General features: G+C 44.8%; 2 protein-coding genes and 1 long non-coding RNA gene across 6 annotated transcripts; all 3 read left to right on the top strand.

Moving 5' to 3' along the window:
• The first annotated feature begins 2,847 nt into the window (after positions 1–2,847).
• LOC123054754 (uncharacterized) lies at positions 2,848–5,135 on the top strand. 3 transcript variants are annotated; one of them, XM_044478595.1, is made up of 5 exons: positions 2,848–3,203; positions 3,349–3,453; positions 3,614–3,675; positions 4,560–4,626; positions 5,054–5,135. In XM_044478595.1, exons 1-5 carry the CDS (start codon positions 3,012–3,014, stop codon positions 5,066–5,068), a joined length of 441 nt encoding a protein of 146 aa, XP_044334530.1. In that variant the 5' UTR covers positions 2,848–3,011; the 3' UTR covers positions 5,069–5,135. The 3 variants fall into 3 exon arrangements, with proteins under 3 accessions (XP_044334530.1, XP_044334528.1, XP_044334531.1); XM_044478593.1 differs by having other exon boundaries at positions 2,848–3,278; positions 5,054–5,120; XM_044478596.1 differs by having other exon boundaries at positions 4,560–4,570; positions 5,054–5,098.
• Positions 5,136–5,191: 56 nt separating this feature from the next.
• LOC123054755 (uncharacterized) lies at positions 5,192–6,771 on the top strand. Its single transcript, XR_006426318.1, has 2 exons — positions 5,192–5,239; positions 5,437–6,771. It is a non-coding gene; the product is annotated as an uncharacterized lncRNA (long non-coding RNA).
• Positions 6,772–11,049: 4,278 nt separating this feature from the next.
• On the top strand, positions 11,050–16,598 carry LOC123054753 (receptor-like serine/threonine-protein kinase SD1-8). 2 transcript variants are annotated; one of them, XM_044478591.1, is made up of 7 exons: positions 11,050–14,355; positions 14,542–14,679; positions 14,759–14,883; positions 15,014–15,230; positions 15,360–15,621; positions 15,742–15,871; positions 15,959–16,598. In XM_044478591.1, exons 1-7 carry the CDS (start codon positions 13,053–13,055, stop codon positions 16,256–16,258), a joined length of 2,475 nt encoding a protein of 824 aa, XP_044334526.1. In that variant the 5' UTR covers positions 11,050–13,052; the 3' UTR covers positions 16,259–16,598. The 2 variants fall into 2 exon arrangements, with proteins under 2 accessions (XP_044334526.1, XP_044334527.1); XM_044478592.1 differs by having other exon boundaries at positions 11,052–14,355; positions 15,384–15,621.

Here is a 16,598-nt window from a genome sequence, read left to right as displayed (position 1 = left end):
ATTGAAGTTTGAATTAGGAGTTTGAAAAGAAATGTGTTCCAAATGTGATCAAGCCCTATTTAGCAACATGATTAGCTTAATCACAGAGGGTTACTGTAGCATAATCCTCAGGGTGTTACAAGATATGTCTGTTTTTCTTACCCGTTGTCTTGCATGCATTGGATTTGGTTCATGTATGCATAAATATTGATTCCTCCAGGTCTACCATACCTTTCAATGGCCACAAATTCAAGCATACCTCAGCTTGTTTTTTTAACACAATACAGATGAAGACGCTCATACATATGCGCATACACTCATCCCTGTGAATGCATATGCACGCATACTCTACTCATATGAGCACCTCTGAGAGACTGAGCCGGCACATCATTTTGAGATTCACGAAGTCGCCATAGACACTTTCTTAGTCGACGGGAACGTCTCCTCCCACTGAACGCACATTCCCGGAATGTCTGAAATAAATCCAGGAAAATGTGACCACCAATGCCAAGTCTAGGACTTGAACCCTCGTGGGTTGGTTCCATCACAAAATCTAACCATCTAAGTTACGCTCAATTCGGACCTCAGCTTGTTTTTGTCCAACTCATATGGACTTCCTTTTCTATACAACTAAACCCATGCATGTTGATAGTCTTAGGCATGCTAGGTTGACAATACTCACTAGTAGCATGTGTTGCATGATATGGAATGAAAGCAAATTTGTATTACTTCTAAAATAATTTATTCTACACATTCTTCTAGATTTAATTCACATATAAATACTAATTTTGATTTTAAAGAGAAATTCTAAACTGCTATCAAATTTGTGACGTAGTTATTAAGATATCCTCTATCCTTAGTTTTGAGTTATACATAAGAATGAACGTTTGCTCTTTATCTTCCTCATATTACCTTCGTCCTAGATTACTTGTTTTATATTTGTCTAGATACGGATGAAGGGAGTATAAGTTAGTTGCATGTAGTATACTCATCTAATTTCTGAGTGTGGGCTTAGGAACAAATTAGGATGTTGAGGGGGGTTATTGTTCATGTGCTTATTCTGAGCAAATCCATGCTATTGGGGGGGGGGGGGGGGGGGGGGCAATGGCCCCATGGCTGCGGGACATGGATTTTTAGAACAGCTGCACCCCGGCCCTGGTATCCTGGCTGTCCAATATTGCTTTAAGATCTGTGCAACACAACTAACTTTCCATATAAAAATTTCTCTTTTTTGTTTCTCTCACATAAAAGATGTCTTGAAGTTCAAACCTTTGCAGCGTGGCAAACCTTTCCATCTAGAAGCTAGGATAAATCTTTCAGATTTTTTTGTCAAATATAAATATACAAAAAATGATTTTTTAATCTAAAAAATCATTTTTTGTATATTTATGTTTGACAAAAAATTCTGAAAGATTTATCCTAGGTTTTAGATAGAAAACTTTGCTACGCTGCAAAGGTTTGAACTTCAAAATATGTTTTATGTGAGAGAAACAAAAAAGAGAAATGTGTTTGCACGAATCGCGATGCGCAGAATGGATGGCTAGATAGAGAGGGCCGGGTGCAGCTGTTCTATTTTATATTTTCGCATGGCTGCGCCACCATGGTGGCTGTCTACGTTGAAACTGCCTTCAGGTGATCATATTGTTATTACCTGCTCATATCCATCGGTGGAAACCATGGGATACAAATAATGACAGGTGCTTAGGAACCTGCAGGAAAAAGGAGGTTAAGAGGGGAGATTTGGGGAAGGGGAAGAAAGTGAAGGGGACGAGTTAGCACCTTCAGCGGCGACGTGATGGTGGTGGGACGCGATGCTGAAGCTCCCAACACGCCCTAACTATTTGCGCTTGGATGGATTAGTTCATCCAAGTTTAGCGTCGGGCACATTGGCAAGCTCATTCCGTATGAACTGTACAAAAACAATGCATCATTTACTTGCACAGTTAATTAAATTAAATAAATGGGATCACTTGAACAAGGAGTTGAATATACAAAAAGGAATGCATCCATTCAGAAAGATAGTAAGTGAAAAAAATGATATAGCATACATTCCTACTAGATGGCAACCAAGCACTAGGAGACAGTGTGATCTATTAAGATAGACTAGAGCAAATTCGTACTAATGGGTGTATGAATGTGAACCTGAACACAACTCTGGAGAATTGAAAAACTACAGTACTAGGCTGGAACAAAAGTTCCCAGGCTCTCACACTCCACGTCCTTAATTTTCCAATCCACGGGACGTTAACAAGCCACTACTGACATGAATACACTTTATTTATCAAGGATTTTGGTATGTATGAATCAATGCCCAGAGCACAGCGGTTTTCAAATTTGAGAACTGCTAGTACGAAGGCATGAACTACCTGGAATTGTTGTTTCAGTTTGGTGCCAGGACTGTTCAAGGCTTTTTTATAACAAGAAAATGGTATTATTTGCATGTAGAAAAATGGTGTACAAATCAATATTAGGGTACTCAACTGGTTCAAGAGCACAATTGCTTCCATACCTATGAACCAGAAACATGTGATTCAACAGGATCACAAGGACTAATTTCCCCCGCGCGAGAAATCTTCATGTTCACTTGGAAAGGCAAGAAAGATTTCGCGAGAGAAGTAGAAGTGATCGCCAGGCTCCAGCACGGCAGTCTCGTTCGCCTCCTTGCTTACTGTAACGAAGGCAAGGAGAGGATACTCGTCTATGAATACATGCAGGGCAAGAGATTGAACGTCTACTACCAAAACAATAAGGTGCACTTGCTGGGCGACCAATGAGCGATGCCACGTGTCTAGGAACAATATTGAGGAGAAAAAAAGGCAGCGATTAAGGAAGAAAGAAAGGGCGCCTTCACACACGATTAAGGAGGAAATGAGAGCGATGCCTGTTGCCTTTCCCACGAAGGCTTGGAACCCACACACGCAACCCTCTCTCTCGTTTCCTCCCCTGCCGATTTGCCGCCGCCTCCGCCTCCGCCAAATCCACATCGCCGATGTGCCCCGTTGCCGGAACGAGACAGGGGGGATGGGAGCCGGATGAGGGTGGAGTCGCTTTCCGTGGCCGCGGTGGGCGGAGGGCGAGGGCGAGATGGGAGGCGGGACGAGGGCGGCGTGGCATTCCGTGGCCGCGGTGGCCGGTGGGCGAGGGAGAGAGGGGAGGCCGGACGAGGGAGGCGTGGTGTTCCGTGGCCAGAGTTCGCCAGGAGAGGGTCCAGGCTGCTCTACGAGGTTCTTCTCCGGCGACGACGCGACAGAGTTTCGCTGTCAACAAGCTCCTCTCACACCCATCTTCTTCTCCCCTTGGTTCGGTTCGATTCAATTTGGATGCTGCGTTGCTATTACTCGCGCAAGTCTGATTCATTTTCTCACACAGGTTGTCAACGCCTGTAGCTGGCTGCGACCAAGCACGAACCGGCTACCTCTAGATGGGCACTGGCTGCTCCACGCACGGACGGCAAGCACGGCGACCATGACCAAGGTGCTATGGCCCCTCTTCTCTTCCCCATGCCTCTCTCCCTCTCCCCCTGTTCGATTCCGCGGATTTGGTTGACTAACTGTTCATGATACGACTGCAACCTATATGTGCATTTCTGAATTTACACATGTCTGACATTCACATATTTGAAAATCTCCTATAGGAGGAGGGTATGATGTGGGATTTGAGGGAGCGTATGAAGAGCAAAATGATGAAATCCATCAGGCAAGAATTGGTTTGTTGTCATCTTTTTCTTCTAAATTTTTTTCTGATGCTTAAACTTGGACCTTGTTCATGCATTTACTTTTCAATACGAGGGCTTCCAAGGATGAAGAGGTGGATAAATTAGTTGCTTTAGTTACTACATACTGTATTTGATAGCCTGTTCCAGCTTGCTTCACAGCCAATGCCTACACATAGAAAAGCTATCTTCATATGCTTTTCTTCACATGCATGTTTGTAAAGTTTACCAACACTAGGTAGGAGATTGTTTTCTTTTTTCCTATTCAGGGCCCACAATTTTTTTCCAGCAGCTAGCCCTTGAATTCTTAGTTACGACTTATACGACCCTGTCTCTGTAGTAACCACATCCTGGCCGCTGCAGCCGCTGATTTTTTTGGTAATGCAATTTTTGGTCGACTCTTACAGGCCTAGGAAAGGCCGAAACTAGGAGTTCATCATGGTTTAATGCATATATACATATTGAATTCATTTTTGTTTTCATTCCTATGTAGTAGTGGAGTTTTCTTGATTAGTATAAAAAGATATAAACACTGTTTATTGTCCATGTGGGTCATAGCGCTGTAAGATTTTTCCGTTTTTCATCTAATAATAGTTACTAGATTTATATTCTAGATGACGACATGTGCTTAACTGCCTGTGAATGGAAATGGACTGTGGAATTCATTGGTGCATCTCGATTCCTTCTACAGCATACCTAGCTGTTCATTAATGAGATCTTCAAATGTTCACTTGATGCATTCTGAATATGTGATTGAGTAGTTCATTTTTTGTGAGAAGATTGAGTAGTTCACTGGCTGAACCCTTGCACTCATTGATAGAAAAGTTCAGTATGTGAAATGTGTCTGACAAAAAATGCACTCTGACAGGTCTCTGCTATGTAAGCTGGAAGCTGGCATCTTGATGTTTGTTATCCCCATCCTTCTTGGACACCTGGTAAACTAGATACCTGAGATTTAGCACCTTACCTCAAGCATACCAAGACTGGATGGTGGATGCAAAGATTCACCTATATATCTCTTGCATTTGCTTCCTGAACTTATGGAGTATGCTTTAATGGACAATGGTGCAAAATTGGGCTTCTGAAGAGTGTGGATGGCACTCTTCACCATGATCGCCGCAGGGAAATTCCAGCAGTATTATTTGATTGGGCCTCTTAGGAGTGTGGATAGTGCAAAATTCGTTGTTCTCTTCATAATTTAAGCTTACAAAAGTGCATTCTTTGTCATGTTATTCCTTATTATTATATTATTATTATTCAGCTACCAAAAGTTTCAGACTTTGAGTTCTTCTTAGTTTTCAGATTGTTCTCTCTTACATTATCTAATGCATGTCTTTTTTATTACCTTCAATCTCCATAAAGGAAACTCACGGGTGAATTGTCAGCACATCAGGATTTAGATTGCTGGCCCAACCTTCTCCTCTCGGATCCATGCTCTTGGATACATGAGTACTGATGTTTGGACCACCTATTAAAGATTTAGGTGATGTGTTAAGGTATGCTTTGTCCACACACCAGAAAACTGAGGATGTCACCGAAAATCTCAAGGTTAGTAGTATCAGCACCTTGGATTCAGTTGAATGATTCGAGCTTTCGAGCTGGTAGCAGAGATCTAAATTTTCTTAGAAAAGTAGAAAACAACTATATGTTTTCTCATGTTTAGGTATTCTGCTTTGCTAATTTTCGAGTTCCCTGGTTTTTGCTGGTCTAGAATCCTAATTGTTTTAACCCTTTGCTAATTGTAGAATTATATGTTAAGAAGCAAAGTTATGCGAGCACCATTGGTTTGTGCAAGCGTTGCCGCCTCAACCGGCCGGGCCAAGCTCCAACCCACCAGCGAGACGTTATGGTTTCGTTTGGACTCCTCCTGCACCAAGAGGCCGGATGAAACCCACCACCAACACAATGCTGTTTTGCCTGTCGAGCCCATTTTTAATTGCCGCAGATCTGACCAGGTACCATGCTTTCTCTCCTCTATAAGCATCACCTCTTTCAAACTTACCAAATCCGCATATTTAGTTCCACAGATCTAATTCATACTGCACACTTTTGAAGTATCCTATACAGTGTGTATGCAAATGAGGCTAGAGGTATATATCCTACCATGAACTAAGAATCTATGGTAAAAATACATGCTCATGGTACTGCAGGTTCTTGTAGTCCACTTGAAATGTTTGTCATAATCTGATCTCGTTTCGAATGTTTATGTGTTGCTTTTCTCCAATTCCTCAACTGGTATTGTACGATTAGTTCAAGAGTCATCTCATGAACATAATAGCAGCACCAGTAAGATGTGCTTGAGGGGTTGTTACAACCCTTGTACACCAGCTACTTTTTTTATTTTTATTGCGTAATGGACAAAACTTTGGCCAGCTGATGTTCGTAACCAGTTAATTTGTTGGGTACTTTACATGGCATTTTTCTATTAATATATGTTCTAGGTTTTCTGAAACCAAGCTCAAATAATCTTAAATGTGTGCAAGTTGGGAAAATATGAAGGAGAACCTGGGAAACAGCGCACCCTATATGCAAAAAAAATTAGTAATTCAAAAGAGTTTAAAAAATTCTGAATCTCTGGTATCAAGCATGATCAAATATTGTAGTCATACAAAAAGATTGGTTTGGTCAGAGAATGACTTTCGTTGTAGCAAAAAAAGCTATATATAAGTACTATACATGCTATATTATCGTCATAAACTTGTCTTTTTTGCCCTGAAGTCAATATGAATCATTTTTTGTCCAAACTGTTTATATGAGTACAATACCTGATCATGTTTGATTCCAAAAAAGATTTGGAATTTTCTGATTTGTTTTTAATTACTAAAGACTCTACTGAGACAAAAAGATGGGCTGTCAAAAAGATAGAGGAGGTAGGATGGGCAGTTGGTCAGATCTAGTATGGATCGTACATGGACGATAGTTGGAGTCGGCGGCTCTCCTAGGCTTCCCTCATCTGGGATCCCTGGGGAAGAGGATCAAGTTGGCCCTTGCGAATAACTTGATGCACTATCTCCCTTCAACCCTTTGAGCGAAATGTAGCAAAAGGAAGGAAAATCCATGGACCGACCCCATTGTCTCCACCCCATAGGAACTACGAGATCACCCCAAAGACGCCCTCTTTTTAGAACATATAGGGTGCGCGGGTACCCGAGAGCACCAAGTTCCCGTCCGTGCAAGTTGGTACTACTTTGTAGTTAGACTTTCCATTCCAGCCACCTTATAGTCTTATTCTTTATTGTCATTGTCATGCTGCAGTAAGACACATAGAATAAAAGGTTCAGTCATCACGACTGATAGTACATTCAGTTGTTGAGGATCTCGCATGTTGTCCCATTAAACACGATATACCTGTATATGTTGTCTTCCTTTCTTCAAACGTTAATGGTTCTTAAATGAACTACTAGGTTAGCTATGAATGGGCTTTTTAGTTGGTCATGTACATATGGCTAGGCGGATTAGCATGTGATTTCTGCTTTAGATAGGAGCTGTTTTGTTGCCACAGAAGCTACACAGTGAAATATACATTTTACTCACATTGGATGCTATTTGTAGTACTTCAAGCAAGTTGTCACACCAGTAGAAAAAGGGTCATCTATCCCGGTTGGTAAGGGCCTTTTGTCCCGGTTGTTGAACCGGGACTAAAGGGTCGTTACTAATGTCCTAGCCCTTTAGTCCTGGTTCTTACACGAACCGGGACAGATGGGCCTCCACGTGGCCGCTGCGGCCAGCCCAGGCAGGAGGGCCTTTGGTCCCGGTTGGTGACACCAACCGGGACCAAAAGGCATCCACACGTCAGCATTTCAATGGCTGCGGTTTTTTTTTTGAAAGGGGGAGGGTTTAGGGGGTAATTTAGTGTGTGTAAGCTAGCTAACAGAGAGAACTGTCATCTCTTATTTCCGTGCTTGATTTACGAACGCTACCGCTATGCCTAAACATGGCTTAGATTAAAGTGAAGGCAACATGTGGTGCATGTCGAAAGTAATATTAATTCTAACTTGATCAAGTTTGGATTAGTACTACTTTCGACATGCACCACATGCTTGTTGCCTTCACTTCATTCCAATCCATGTTCATTTCACCCACTGATATATAATAACTCTTCATGCCCGCATCATGCATCATCATAATAACAAGTCCTACTAATCATCATCATACAACTTCTACTCGTTATTAATAACAAGTCATACGATCATCATCCTCATAGTCATCGAACCAACCCTACTTAATTGTTCTTAGCACATGATCATCAGTATTAGGTAGGACCTAAATACCCTCTTTAAGGTAAAATAGCATAAAACAATATAGACCCCGACTCTCCATTATGGAGAATGGAGATCATCCTGTCTTCAATTTTTGCGCTTCGCTTCCTTTTGCTTCCAAGAACCTCCTTGCGACTGTCCATACATTTTTTCCATTCTTTGATTTTCATGTCTCCACTTCTTTTAGAAATCCGGTATGGACAGTTGAGATTCGTAGGATGACCTGGTTGTATGTTCAAAACATCAAGGCTACCATTCTGATACATCAAATGAGGCACACAATCCTCTGGGATTATCTGTTGAAAAACATAGTAATAACTTCATAGTTAGCAATGATGTACTAGTTTTAGAAGTATGCAAAAGATGCACGGATGTCGTAATAGTAAGAAATCTTACCAGGGTATCTCCATAGTAGTTACCGTAGTTCAACACGTGCACTAGTGGCACGTATTGACCATAATGTGGAGGAGTTTTACAATAGATATTGTAATTTTCAAGATCAGTACAAAATTCGACCAGATGAGTTTTCTCCTTATAAGTTAACTCAGAGCCATCGGTGTAGTAGGTTCTGTCTACCATGTTCCGCACATTGTTTGAACAATCAAAATAAGCTGTCAATGAAAATAAGCTATCAACTATTTTGAAATGAACAATATAAATTAGCTAATAACTATGTTTGAGAAACTCACATAGCGGTAGAATTGAAGGCGTATCAACAAGGACCCAAATGTCCATATTGTCTTGCTCGATGTCAGGATCACCAAGATCCATGGTGACAAGCATACCCTCATCAAAACCATACATCTTGCAAAATGCTTCCAATTTTTGCTACCAAAATGGGTTACGCTCTTAGAATTATACAGATTTACTTCAAAATCTATATCATGATGGGTCCTTAGGTCAATTTTCTTTGTTTCCATACTTTCATGGTCTTCAAAACCCATCCTCTCCAAGACGTAGCGGCTTGCATGGCATGGGATAAGCTAATCGAATTGTAAAAGATGAAAAGTACACGTTGAAATAGTTGAAGTCGTGCTTAATTACAAAAAAATAACACTTGTCGTCGTTGTGTACCGTTTTAACATCGAAGGTCTCCTCCAGCTTAATACTGAAGCGTCGATCTTCGTCCAGGTGAGGCCTGTCGCACAGATCTCAGTCGTCGTGGCACCAGTCGCACTCCCCCGGGAGACTTTCGTCGTCCGAGTACGACATTTCCTATGTTCATAATTCAAATATTAAACGTCTACAATTATATATATATGTACTAAAAAAACCTAAGTTAGATCATTATTATTCATCACGGGTTGACTATCGGTTTGTCGAGTCTTTTCTTGAAAACTCTTAGCTCACGTGGTGTATACATTCGACCGTTGGTGATGGTCGCTCCTCCTTTCATCCCCGAGTGCATTACACCAAAATGTCTAGCACACGGGAATGAAGGAGAAGCGACCCCCACGACAACAGTCGGGATTCTTCGTCCTCTCATATATATATATATGGTGGAACTCTCCCTCACTGATTCCTCTCAGACATTTGCGACCGTCGGTGATGGTAGCTCCTTCCTTTCGTTCCCGAGTGCATTACACCAAATTGTCTAGCATACGGGAACGAAGGAGAAGGTACCCCCATGACAATAGTCGGGATTCTTCGTCCTCTCATATATGGTGGAGACTCAATAGACTTAAAGTCAACCCGAAATATCGTTTAATTATCTTTCTAAAACCGGTTCGTGGCTGGTCTCACCTCGAGGTCGGAGGGGGTCGGTGACGGGGACGACGGCGGGGATGATGGAGGGGGGCTCCTAGATTTCTGCGAAAACAAAAACCCTATAAGCTATCAACTAATCATATGCATACGCCTTGCATAGTGCTCTCCAATTTTAGCATTCAAAGTAGGAGTAGTTTTCCAATTTGAGCATTCAATAAGCAAAATCAAATCACAAAATAAAGTAGTATTCAAATTAGGATGCATTCAATTATAAGCAAAACTACATCATCTCCATGCGTCCGTACATCGTCGAATATTATCACTAATACACCTCGAATACTATCATACATATCGTCAGTACAGCTAGAACCGTAGCGCCCAACGGGTATCGGCGCGGGCGGTGGACACCCAAAGGGAAGGAACCATCACAGGATCATAGCTCCAGTGAGATCCCTGAAGAACCTGCCAGGTATTGTCGAACCTGCCCTCCAACGCAACCATGTAGCGACGGACGTGCTGGTCCTCCTCGCTGACACGGTGACGTACCACCTCCGCGGTGTCCGGAAGCCTCGGCACCGTCACTGGCCCATGCGACCGCCACCAAATAAGGATTGAGTCAACGACAGGCTGGCTCCTCACCAACCTACGCCCCCCGGAAGGTAGCACCTCCCAAAACCAGCCCGGCGGAGCCCAGTCCCGGACATGGCCCCTCTGATCAAGCCGGCCTCCTCCGCCGAGTCGACGACGAGGATGCGGGATTGGCATCGTCGACGTCGATGCGGGAATAATTGCTTTAACTAAAAAAATTAACTAGTTCTATTAATTTTCTTGCTAAAAATAAACTACTTGTATATATAGTAAAATAAAGTAGTTTTATTAAATAAACTAGTTCAACTACTAAGCACTTACTATAAATAAAATAAAGTAGTACTTACTAAAAATAAACTACTTCTATATATAGTAAAATAAAGTAGTTTTATTAAATCAACTAGTTCAACTACTAAGCGCTAACCTAAAATCAAGTAGTACTTACTAATTTTACTTTTTCCTCTATACTAACCTAAAATCGATATCTACTAACAACCTAAATAAAAGATTAATACATATATGAAAAAAACATATATAAACAAAAAAATGCTATGAACATTATATTCATACATACATAGCCACATCCATTCATCATATAGCTACCACATACATATATACTATCTATATATGAAAAAAAATGCAATGAACAAAAAAATAATACACATTATATGAAAAAAAGCACTGAACAGAGCCGTGGCAGCGGCGGCTCACATCGGGGGCGACCGGCGAGGGCGACGGCGGGGGCTGCGAGGGCGTCGGCGACGGCCACGGTGGGGGGCGCGGGCCGGGGCAGGGGCGTGGCCGGCGACGACGGCGACGGTGGGGGCGGGTCGTGGCGCAGGGGCGCTGCCGGGCGGCAGAGGGTGACGGCGTGGGTGGCGGACGGCGTCGGCGTGGGCTCGGGGGCGGCGGACGGCTTCGGCGTGGGCTTGGGGGCACGGGCGACCCATTTCGTCTGCGGCCGTCCGTTTGGGTTTTACATAAGAATAGTCTTTTACTCATTATCTACCTCATATTACCTTCGTCTCAGATTATTTGTCTTAAATTTGTCTAGATACAGAGAGAGGGAGTATAAGTTAGTTGTATGTAGTATACTCACCTAATTTCCGGCTTTTAGAACAAGGTTTTTTCATTTCTCCAAAACTTGATTCTTTTTTTTACGTGTCCAACACTTGAATTTGTCTGTCCATTGAAAAAAGAGAGAGAGAGCGCGCTTCAATTTGCAAGTTGTTTGCATCATCTTGGTCAGGGGAAAATGAACTTTTTACACGGAAGGGCCATCACTTATAACGTGTTTGGTTCGAGGGAATTCGAGATGGGAATGGGAGTTGAGGGGTGAGGAGATTAAAAGTCCACTATTTGATTAGAGGGAATGGGAGTTTAAGTGGGAAGGGGAATGAGAGTTGAGAAAGCCAATTCCCACCTATTTCTTCCCAGGGGTACCCTGTTAATTCGTGAGTAGAGTTTTATCTCACGCTAATTCCCATCATATACCAAACAAGGGAATGGGAGTAAAAATCTACTTCCCATGACTACTCTCTTCATAAACACTCTTGTGCAAACTCTCGTTCCCCTGCCCAAGTGTTTACCAAACAGGCTTTTACGGGAGTACTTTTTTGGAGTTTCTTTTCTCCGCCAAGGACATTTACCTCCCGCCGCCGGCGAGCACCCGACGGCGTCGCCGCCAAGAGGCTGCCGGGGGCACTCATTCGCCGCCACGGCCGCCCCGTGAGAGCGCCCGTCTCCAAGTGCCTTAGCTCGCTCCGCCGCCTCTCCTCTCTTGCTGATGAGGCCGCCGGTCCACAGCGACCATCCGCCATGGGCACCTCCTCCATCTCCTGCGGCGTCTCGTCATCCGTCCTGAGCTCCCGTCGCGGGCTGGAGCACGGTAGGGGCTCCGCGCAGTCGCCTGCCCTCCTTCCCCTTCCTCGCGCGCCGTTGTCCCTCCCCCGACCTTCGGTCGCCAAATCGCCCGGCGAGGAGGTAGACGCCCACAAGGTGTTCGCCAAATTGCCCAAGAGGTAATTGTTTTTTAATTTCTGGATTCTTGGCGTCTACGATTTGGTTTGCTCAGTGACTTACTATTACCAAGTAAGTATTGGTAATTGCCCATGGGAACTTTAGGCACCAATGATCACAATGTTGCTTGCTAAATAGCTTTATTGACTGGATATTTACCACAATGATGTGACAATATATATTGGCTTGTAGTAATAACCAAGGACCTTGGTGACTAAAGGTCTAAATCTCTAGTGTAGTTATATAATAGTCCATCGTAATACCCAGAGTCTTAGGTTTTCCTCATTCAGTAGTTTCTTGTTGATGAAAAGTCAAATTTTCCTACATCTAGCTGACATGTTGACTTTCTCACTGATTGACCTTACCATAATCATGGACCTGTAGTATTTTATCCGAACAGTCACAGAGGAATGCAGCGTACAGCTAGCTAGATCTGAATGCAGAAAATACTACTCCACTAGAACGTGAATGTTCCTTAGCCTGCAAGGGGTAAGCTGCATGGACACATATATATTGCGTCCGCAGTTGCACACTTGCAACTTCTATATATGTGTAAAAAACTAAAAATACCACATCTAGTCCGTTCCCTCCATTCGAGGATAAGTGGACAAATTCAAACTCTGACCTGGCTAGCTTAGCTGTTAGTCAGAGTCTTAGCGTTATTAGTTAAGAATTTCTGTATCAGATCGCCCCTCGATAAGTACGGTGGCCTAGCTTAGCTGTTGGTGCATTCCCCTGTAGCCAATTTAGCCATAATATTTTGCTTAGGATTAGGAGGAAGGTCCCTAATGATGGCGGTAAACTGCACTCTTCAAATCCTCCTCCTCTTGTTCATACTCCTCTCCCCTGTAGCCATCACCGCCGGTGCTACTGACACATTCAGCAAGGGCCAGAATGTCACTGACGGCGAGACACTCGTCTCGGCCGGTGGCACATTTACACTGGGATTCTTCTCTCCCGGTGCGTCGGCCAAGAGATACCTCGGGATATGGTTCTCGGTGTCCAGCGACGCCGTTTGCTGGGTGGCCAACTGTGAGCACCCTCTTGACGACACCTCCGGTGTGCTGGTGGTGGCCAGTGACACGGGGGACTTTCTCCTGCTCGGTGGCTCCGGTGAGGTGGCGTGGTCATCCAACTCCCCCAACACCTCCTCAGTGGAGGCACAGCTTCAGGAGTCCGGCAACCTGGTCTTACACGACCAGAGAAGCAAAACCATCTTGTGGCAGTCGTTCGACCACCCATCGAACACCTTGCTGCCCGGCATGAAGATGGGAAAGAACCTGTGGACAGGCGACGAGTGGTACCTTACGTCGTGGCGGTCGCCGGATGACCCGTCTCCGGGGGGCTACCGCCGCGTGCTGGAGTACACAACTCGGCTGCCGGAGGTTGTCCTGTGGCAACGGGACGCCAAGGCGTATCGCACGGGGCCATGGAATGGGCGCTGGTTCAATGGCGTCCCAGAGGCCTCGACGTACGCTCACGATTTCCCGCTGCACGTGACGGCCAGCACATCGGAGGTCACGTACGGGTACACAGCCAGGCCTGGCGCGCCCCTGACCCGCGTGGTGGTGTCTGACGCCGGCGTGGTCAGGCGGCTGGTGTGGGACGCCAGCACCAGCACTTGGAAGACCTTCTTCCAAGGGCCAAGGGACGTGTGTGATGCCTACGGCAAGTGCGGGGCGTTCGGTCTGTGTGACGCCAGCGCGGCGTCGTCGGCGTTCTGTGGCTGCCTGCAGGGGTTCAGCCCAGCGTCACCACCAGCGTGGTACATGAGGGAAACCTCAGACGGGTGCCGGCGGAACGTGCCGCTGAACTGCAGCGGCAATGGGACGGCGACGGACGGCTTCGTGCTGGTGCGTGGCGTGAAGCTGCCAGACACGCAGAACGCGTCGGTGGACACGAGCATCTCAACGGAGGAGTGCAGGGCTAGGTGCTCCGCCAACTGCTCGTGCTTGGCCTACGCGTCTGCCGAGATCCGAGAAGGTGGTGGTGGTGGCAGTGGCTGCATCATTTGGACAGGTGACGTGGTTGATCTTCGCTATGTCGACCGAGGGCAGGATCTGTACCTCAGGCTGGCCGAGTCTGAACTAGGTACGAAACAAATGGCAGTCATTACAATTTTTGTACCTCGTTTTTCAGTACATTAGTATACTGGCTCAATTAGATAGTACAGTAGATTTTATTAGGATTGGTCTGACTGCAAAATCATACTGAAAGTATCTGAATTTTGAAATTAACTTGAGCCTCCGTACCTGACATGATTTTCTTATGTAATAGCTATGCCAAAGAGCTCGAAGTTTGCTATCGTGACTGTTCTTGCGCCAGTAGCTTCCGTTATTGGTATAATACTTGTGTTGTTGTTTGTCATCATTTGCTGGAGAAGGAAGCACAAGATCTCGCATAAGCGACTAAACGGTACTTGCCATAGTTTTTAACCTATTTGTTTTTTCCTACTGCGCTTATGTTAATCGAGCTGACTTGGCTCATATGGCAGACTGCATTCCTCAAAGTTCAGCTATGACAGTCCCGTCAGTTGATCTGCACACTCTGAAGCAGGCTACATTGAATTTCTCCGAGACCCATGTGATTGGTCAAGGAGGGTTTGGCATAGTGTATAAGGTGCGCGCGCATCTATTTGATCTCAAATGCTTTGTATCCGATTTGCTTGTTTGATCAACTTCAGGTCTACTCTGCAGCAGTTTAATTATAGGCTCACTAACATAAAGTTTAACAATTGTACAATCACTAGGGTCAATTACCTGACGGGAGAACGATTGCGGTGAAGAGGCTTAAGCAGTCTGCTCTCACGAAAAAAGGTAAATGTGATTTCACAAGAGAAGTGGAGGTGATGGCCAGGCTCCGGCATGGCAACCTTGTTCGCCTGCTTGCTTACTGCGACGAAGGCGAAGAGAGGATACTCGTCTATGCCTACATGCCCAACAAGAGCCTGGATCTCTACATATTTGGTACATATACTTGTGTATTTTATTTAGGTTGATATAATTTTACAACTTGTCTTGCCTATTATCAGAATTTGGATCAAAATAGATCATTAGGTTCTCCTCTGTCTGTCTTTGCATTTGGTTTGCCAACAGCAAAAAAATGCTTGCGCGTTGCAGGTGAACCCAGCCTCCGTGCTACGCTGAGCTGGAGGCAGAGGCTGGATATCATCAACGGCATTGCGCAAGGCGTGGCGTACATGCACGAGGGATCGGGCGAGAGCGTCGTCCACAGAGATTTGAAGCTTCAAAACGTGCTGCTAGACGACAATTGGCGGGCCAAGGTTGCGGACTTCGGCACCGCGAAGCTGTTCGTCGCTGAGCGGGCCGACTCTAGCCTCACCATCGTCAACTCACCGTGAGCCACTCTACTCTACTCTCCGTTCATATTTGCATGATTTTTTTTATTTCGTTTGCAAATGTTCAGTGGTCTCACAGATGATTTTACTGGTGTGTTATGTCTGTGTTGCAAAAAAAGTGGATATGCATCACCAGAGTCATTGCGGGCGGAGATGACGCTCAAATGCGACGTCTATAGCTTCGGAGTCGTGCTGCTGGAAATCCTTAGTGGACAAAGGAACGGCGAGGCGCAGAGGCTCCTTTCACATGTAAGTAGAAACTGCATCGTCTCAATTGTCTACGGTCTTGGCCGTATCTCATGAAAATCATGTTAGCGATTCTCTTTTGTTTTGCAGGCATGGGGATTGTGGGAGCAGGACAGGACAATGGCTGTTCTTGATTCGGCGGTGAATCTCCCTCCCCTCTCTCGGCCTGATTCCCACATCGGCTCTGAACTCGGGAGGTGCATTCAGATTGGGCTTCTCTGCATCCAGGAATCACCGGACGACAGGCCGGCCATGTCTGACGTTGCCGCGATGCTAACCACCAAGACCTCACAGATCGCTCAGCCCAACAGACCCGGAATATATAACCGAACAAGGTTTGTGACTGGTCAGGCGGATCTCACTAGGTCCACAATAATCGATCTCGAGTAGCCGGCTCTGATCAAGATTTGAAATCAGAGTTTACAAGAGCATGGAATGCCCAAGCGAGCTCATTTTTCGTTTATCTTGTTCCGTTGGCCGCCAGTAGCGTATTCGAAGATGAAGATATGTGCTACCAGAAAGTGTAACTTCCTCTGTTTTATCCTTTAATTGATGTGTTCCTTGTCCATGGTTAAAAAAAGTCGCAAATGGTAAGGAAATGCTGGCATTAAAATGTATACTCGCAATCTCTTCTCACAGTTTGAATTACACATGAGAATTTGGGCTGCTACTGGTGGCACATGCGTGAGTGACAAATCGAAGGGAAACATGTATTGGTTTTCGATACTAA

The sequence above is a fragment of the Triticum aestivum genome, chromosome 2D, assembly GCF_018294505.1.
Source record: "Triticum aestivum cultivar Chinese Spring chromosome 2D, IWGSC CS RefSeq v2.1, whole genome shotgun sequence".
NCBI classification, from domain to species: Eukaryota; Viridiplantae; Streptophyta; class Magnoliopsida; order Poales; family Poaceae; genus Triticum; species Triticum aestivum.
The sequence above is the reverse complement of the archived record's forward strand: the minus strand, read 5'-3'. Positions and strand labels throughout refer to the sequence as shown.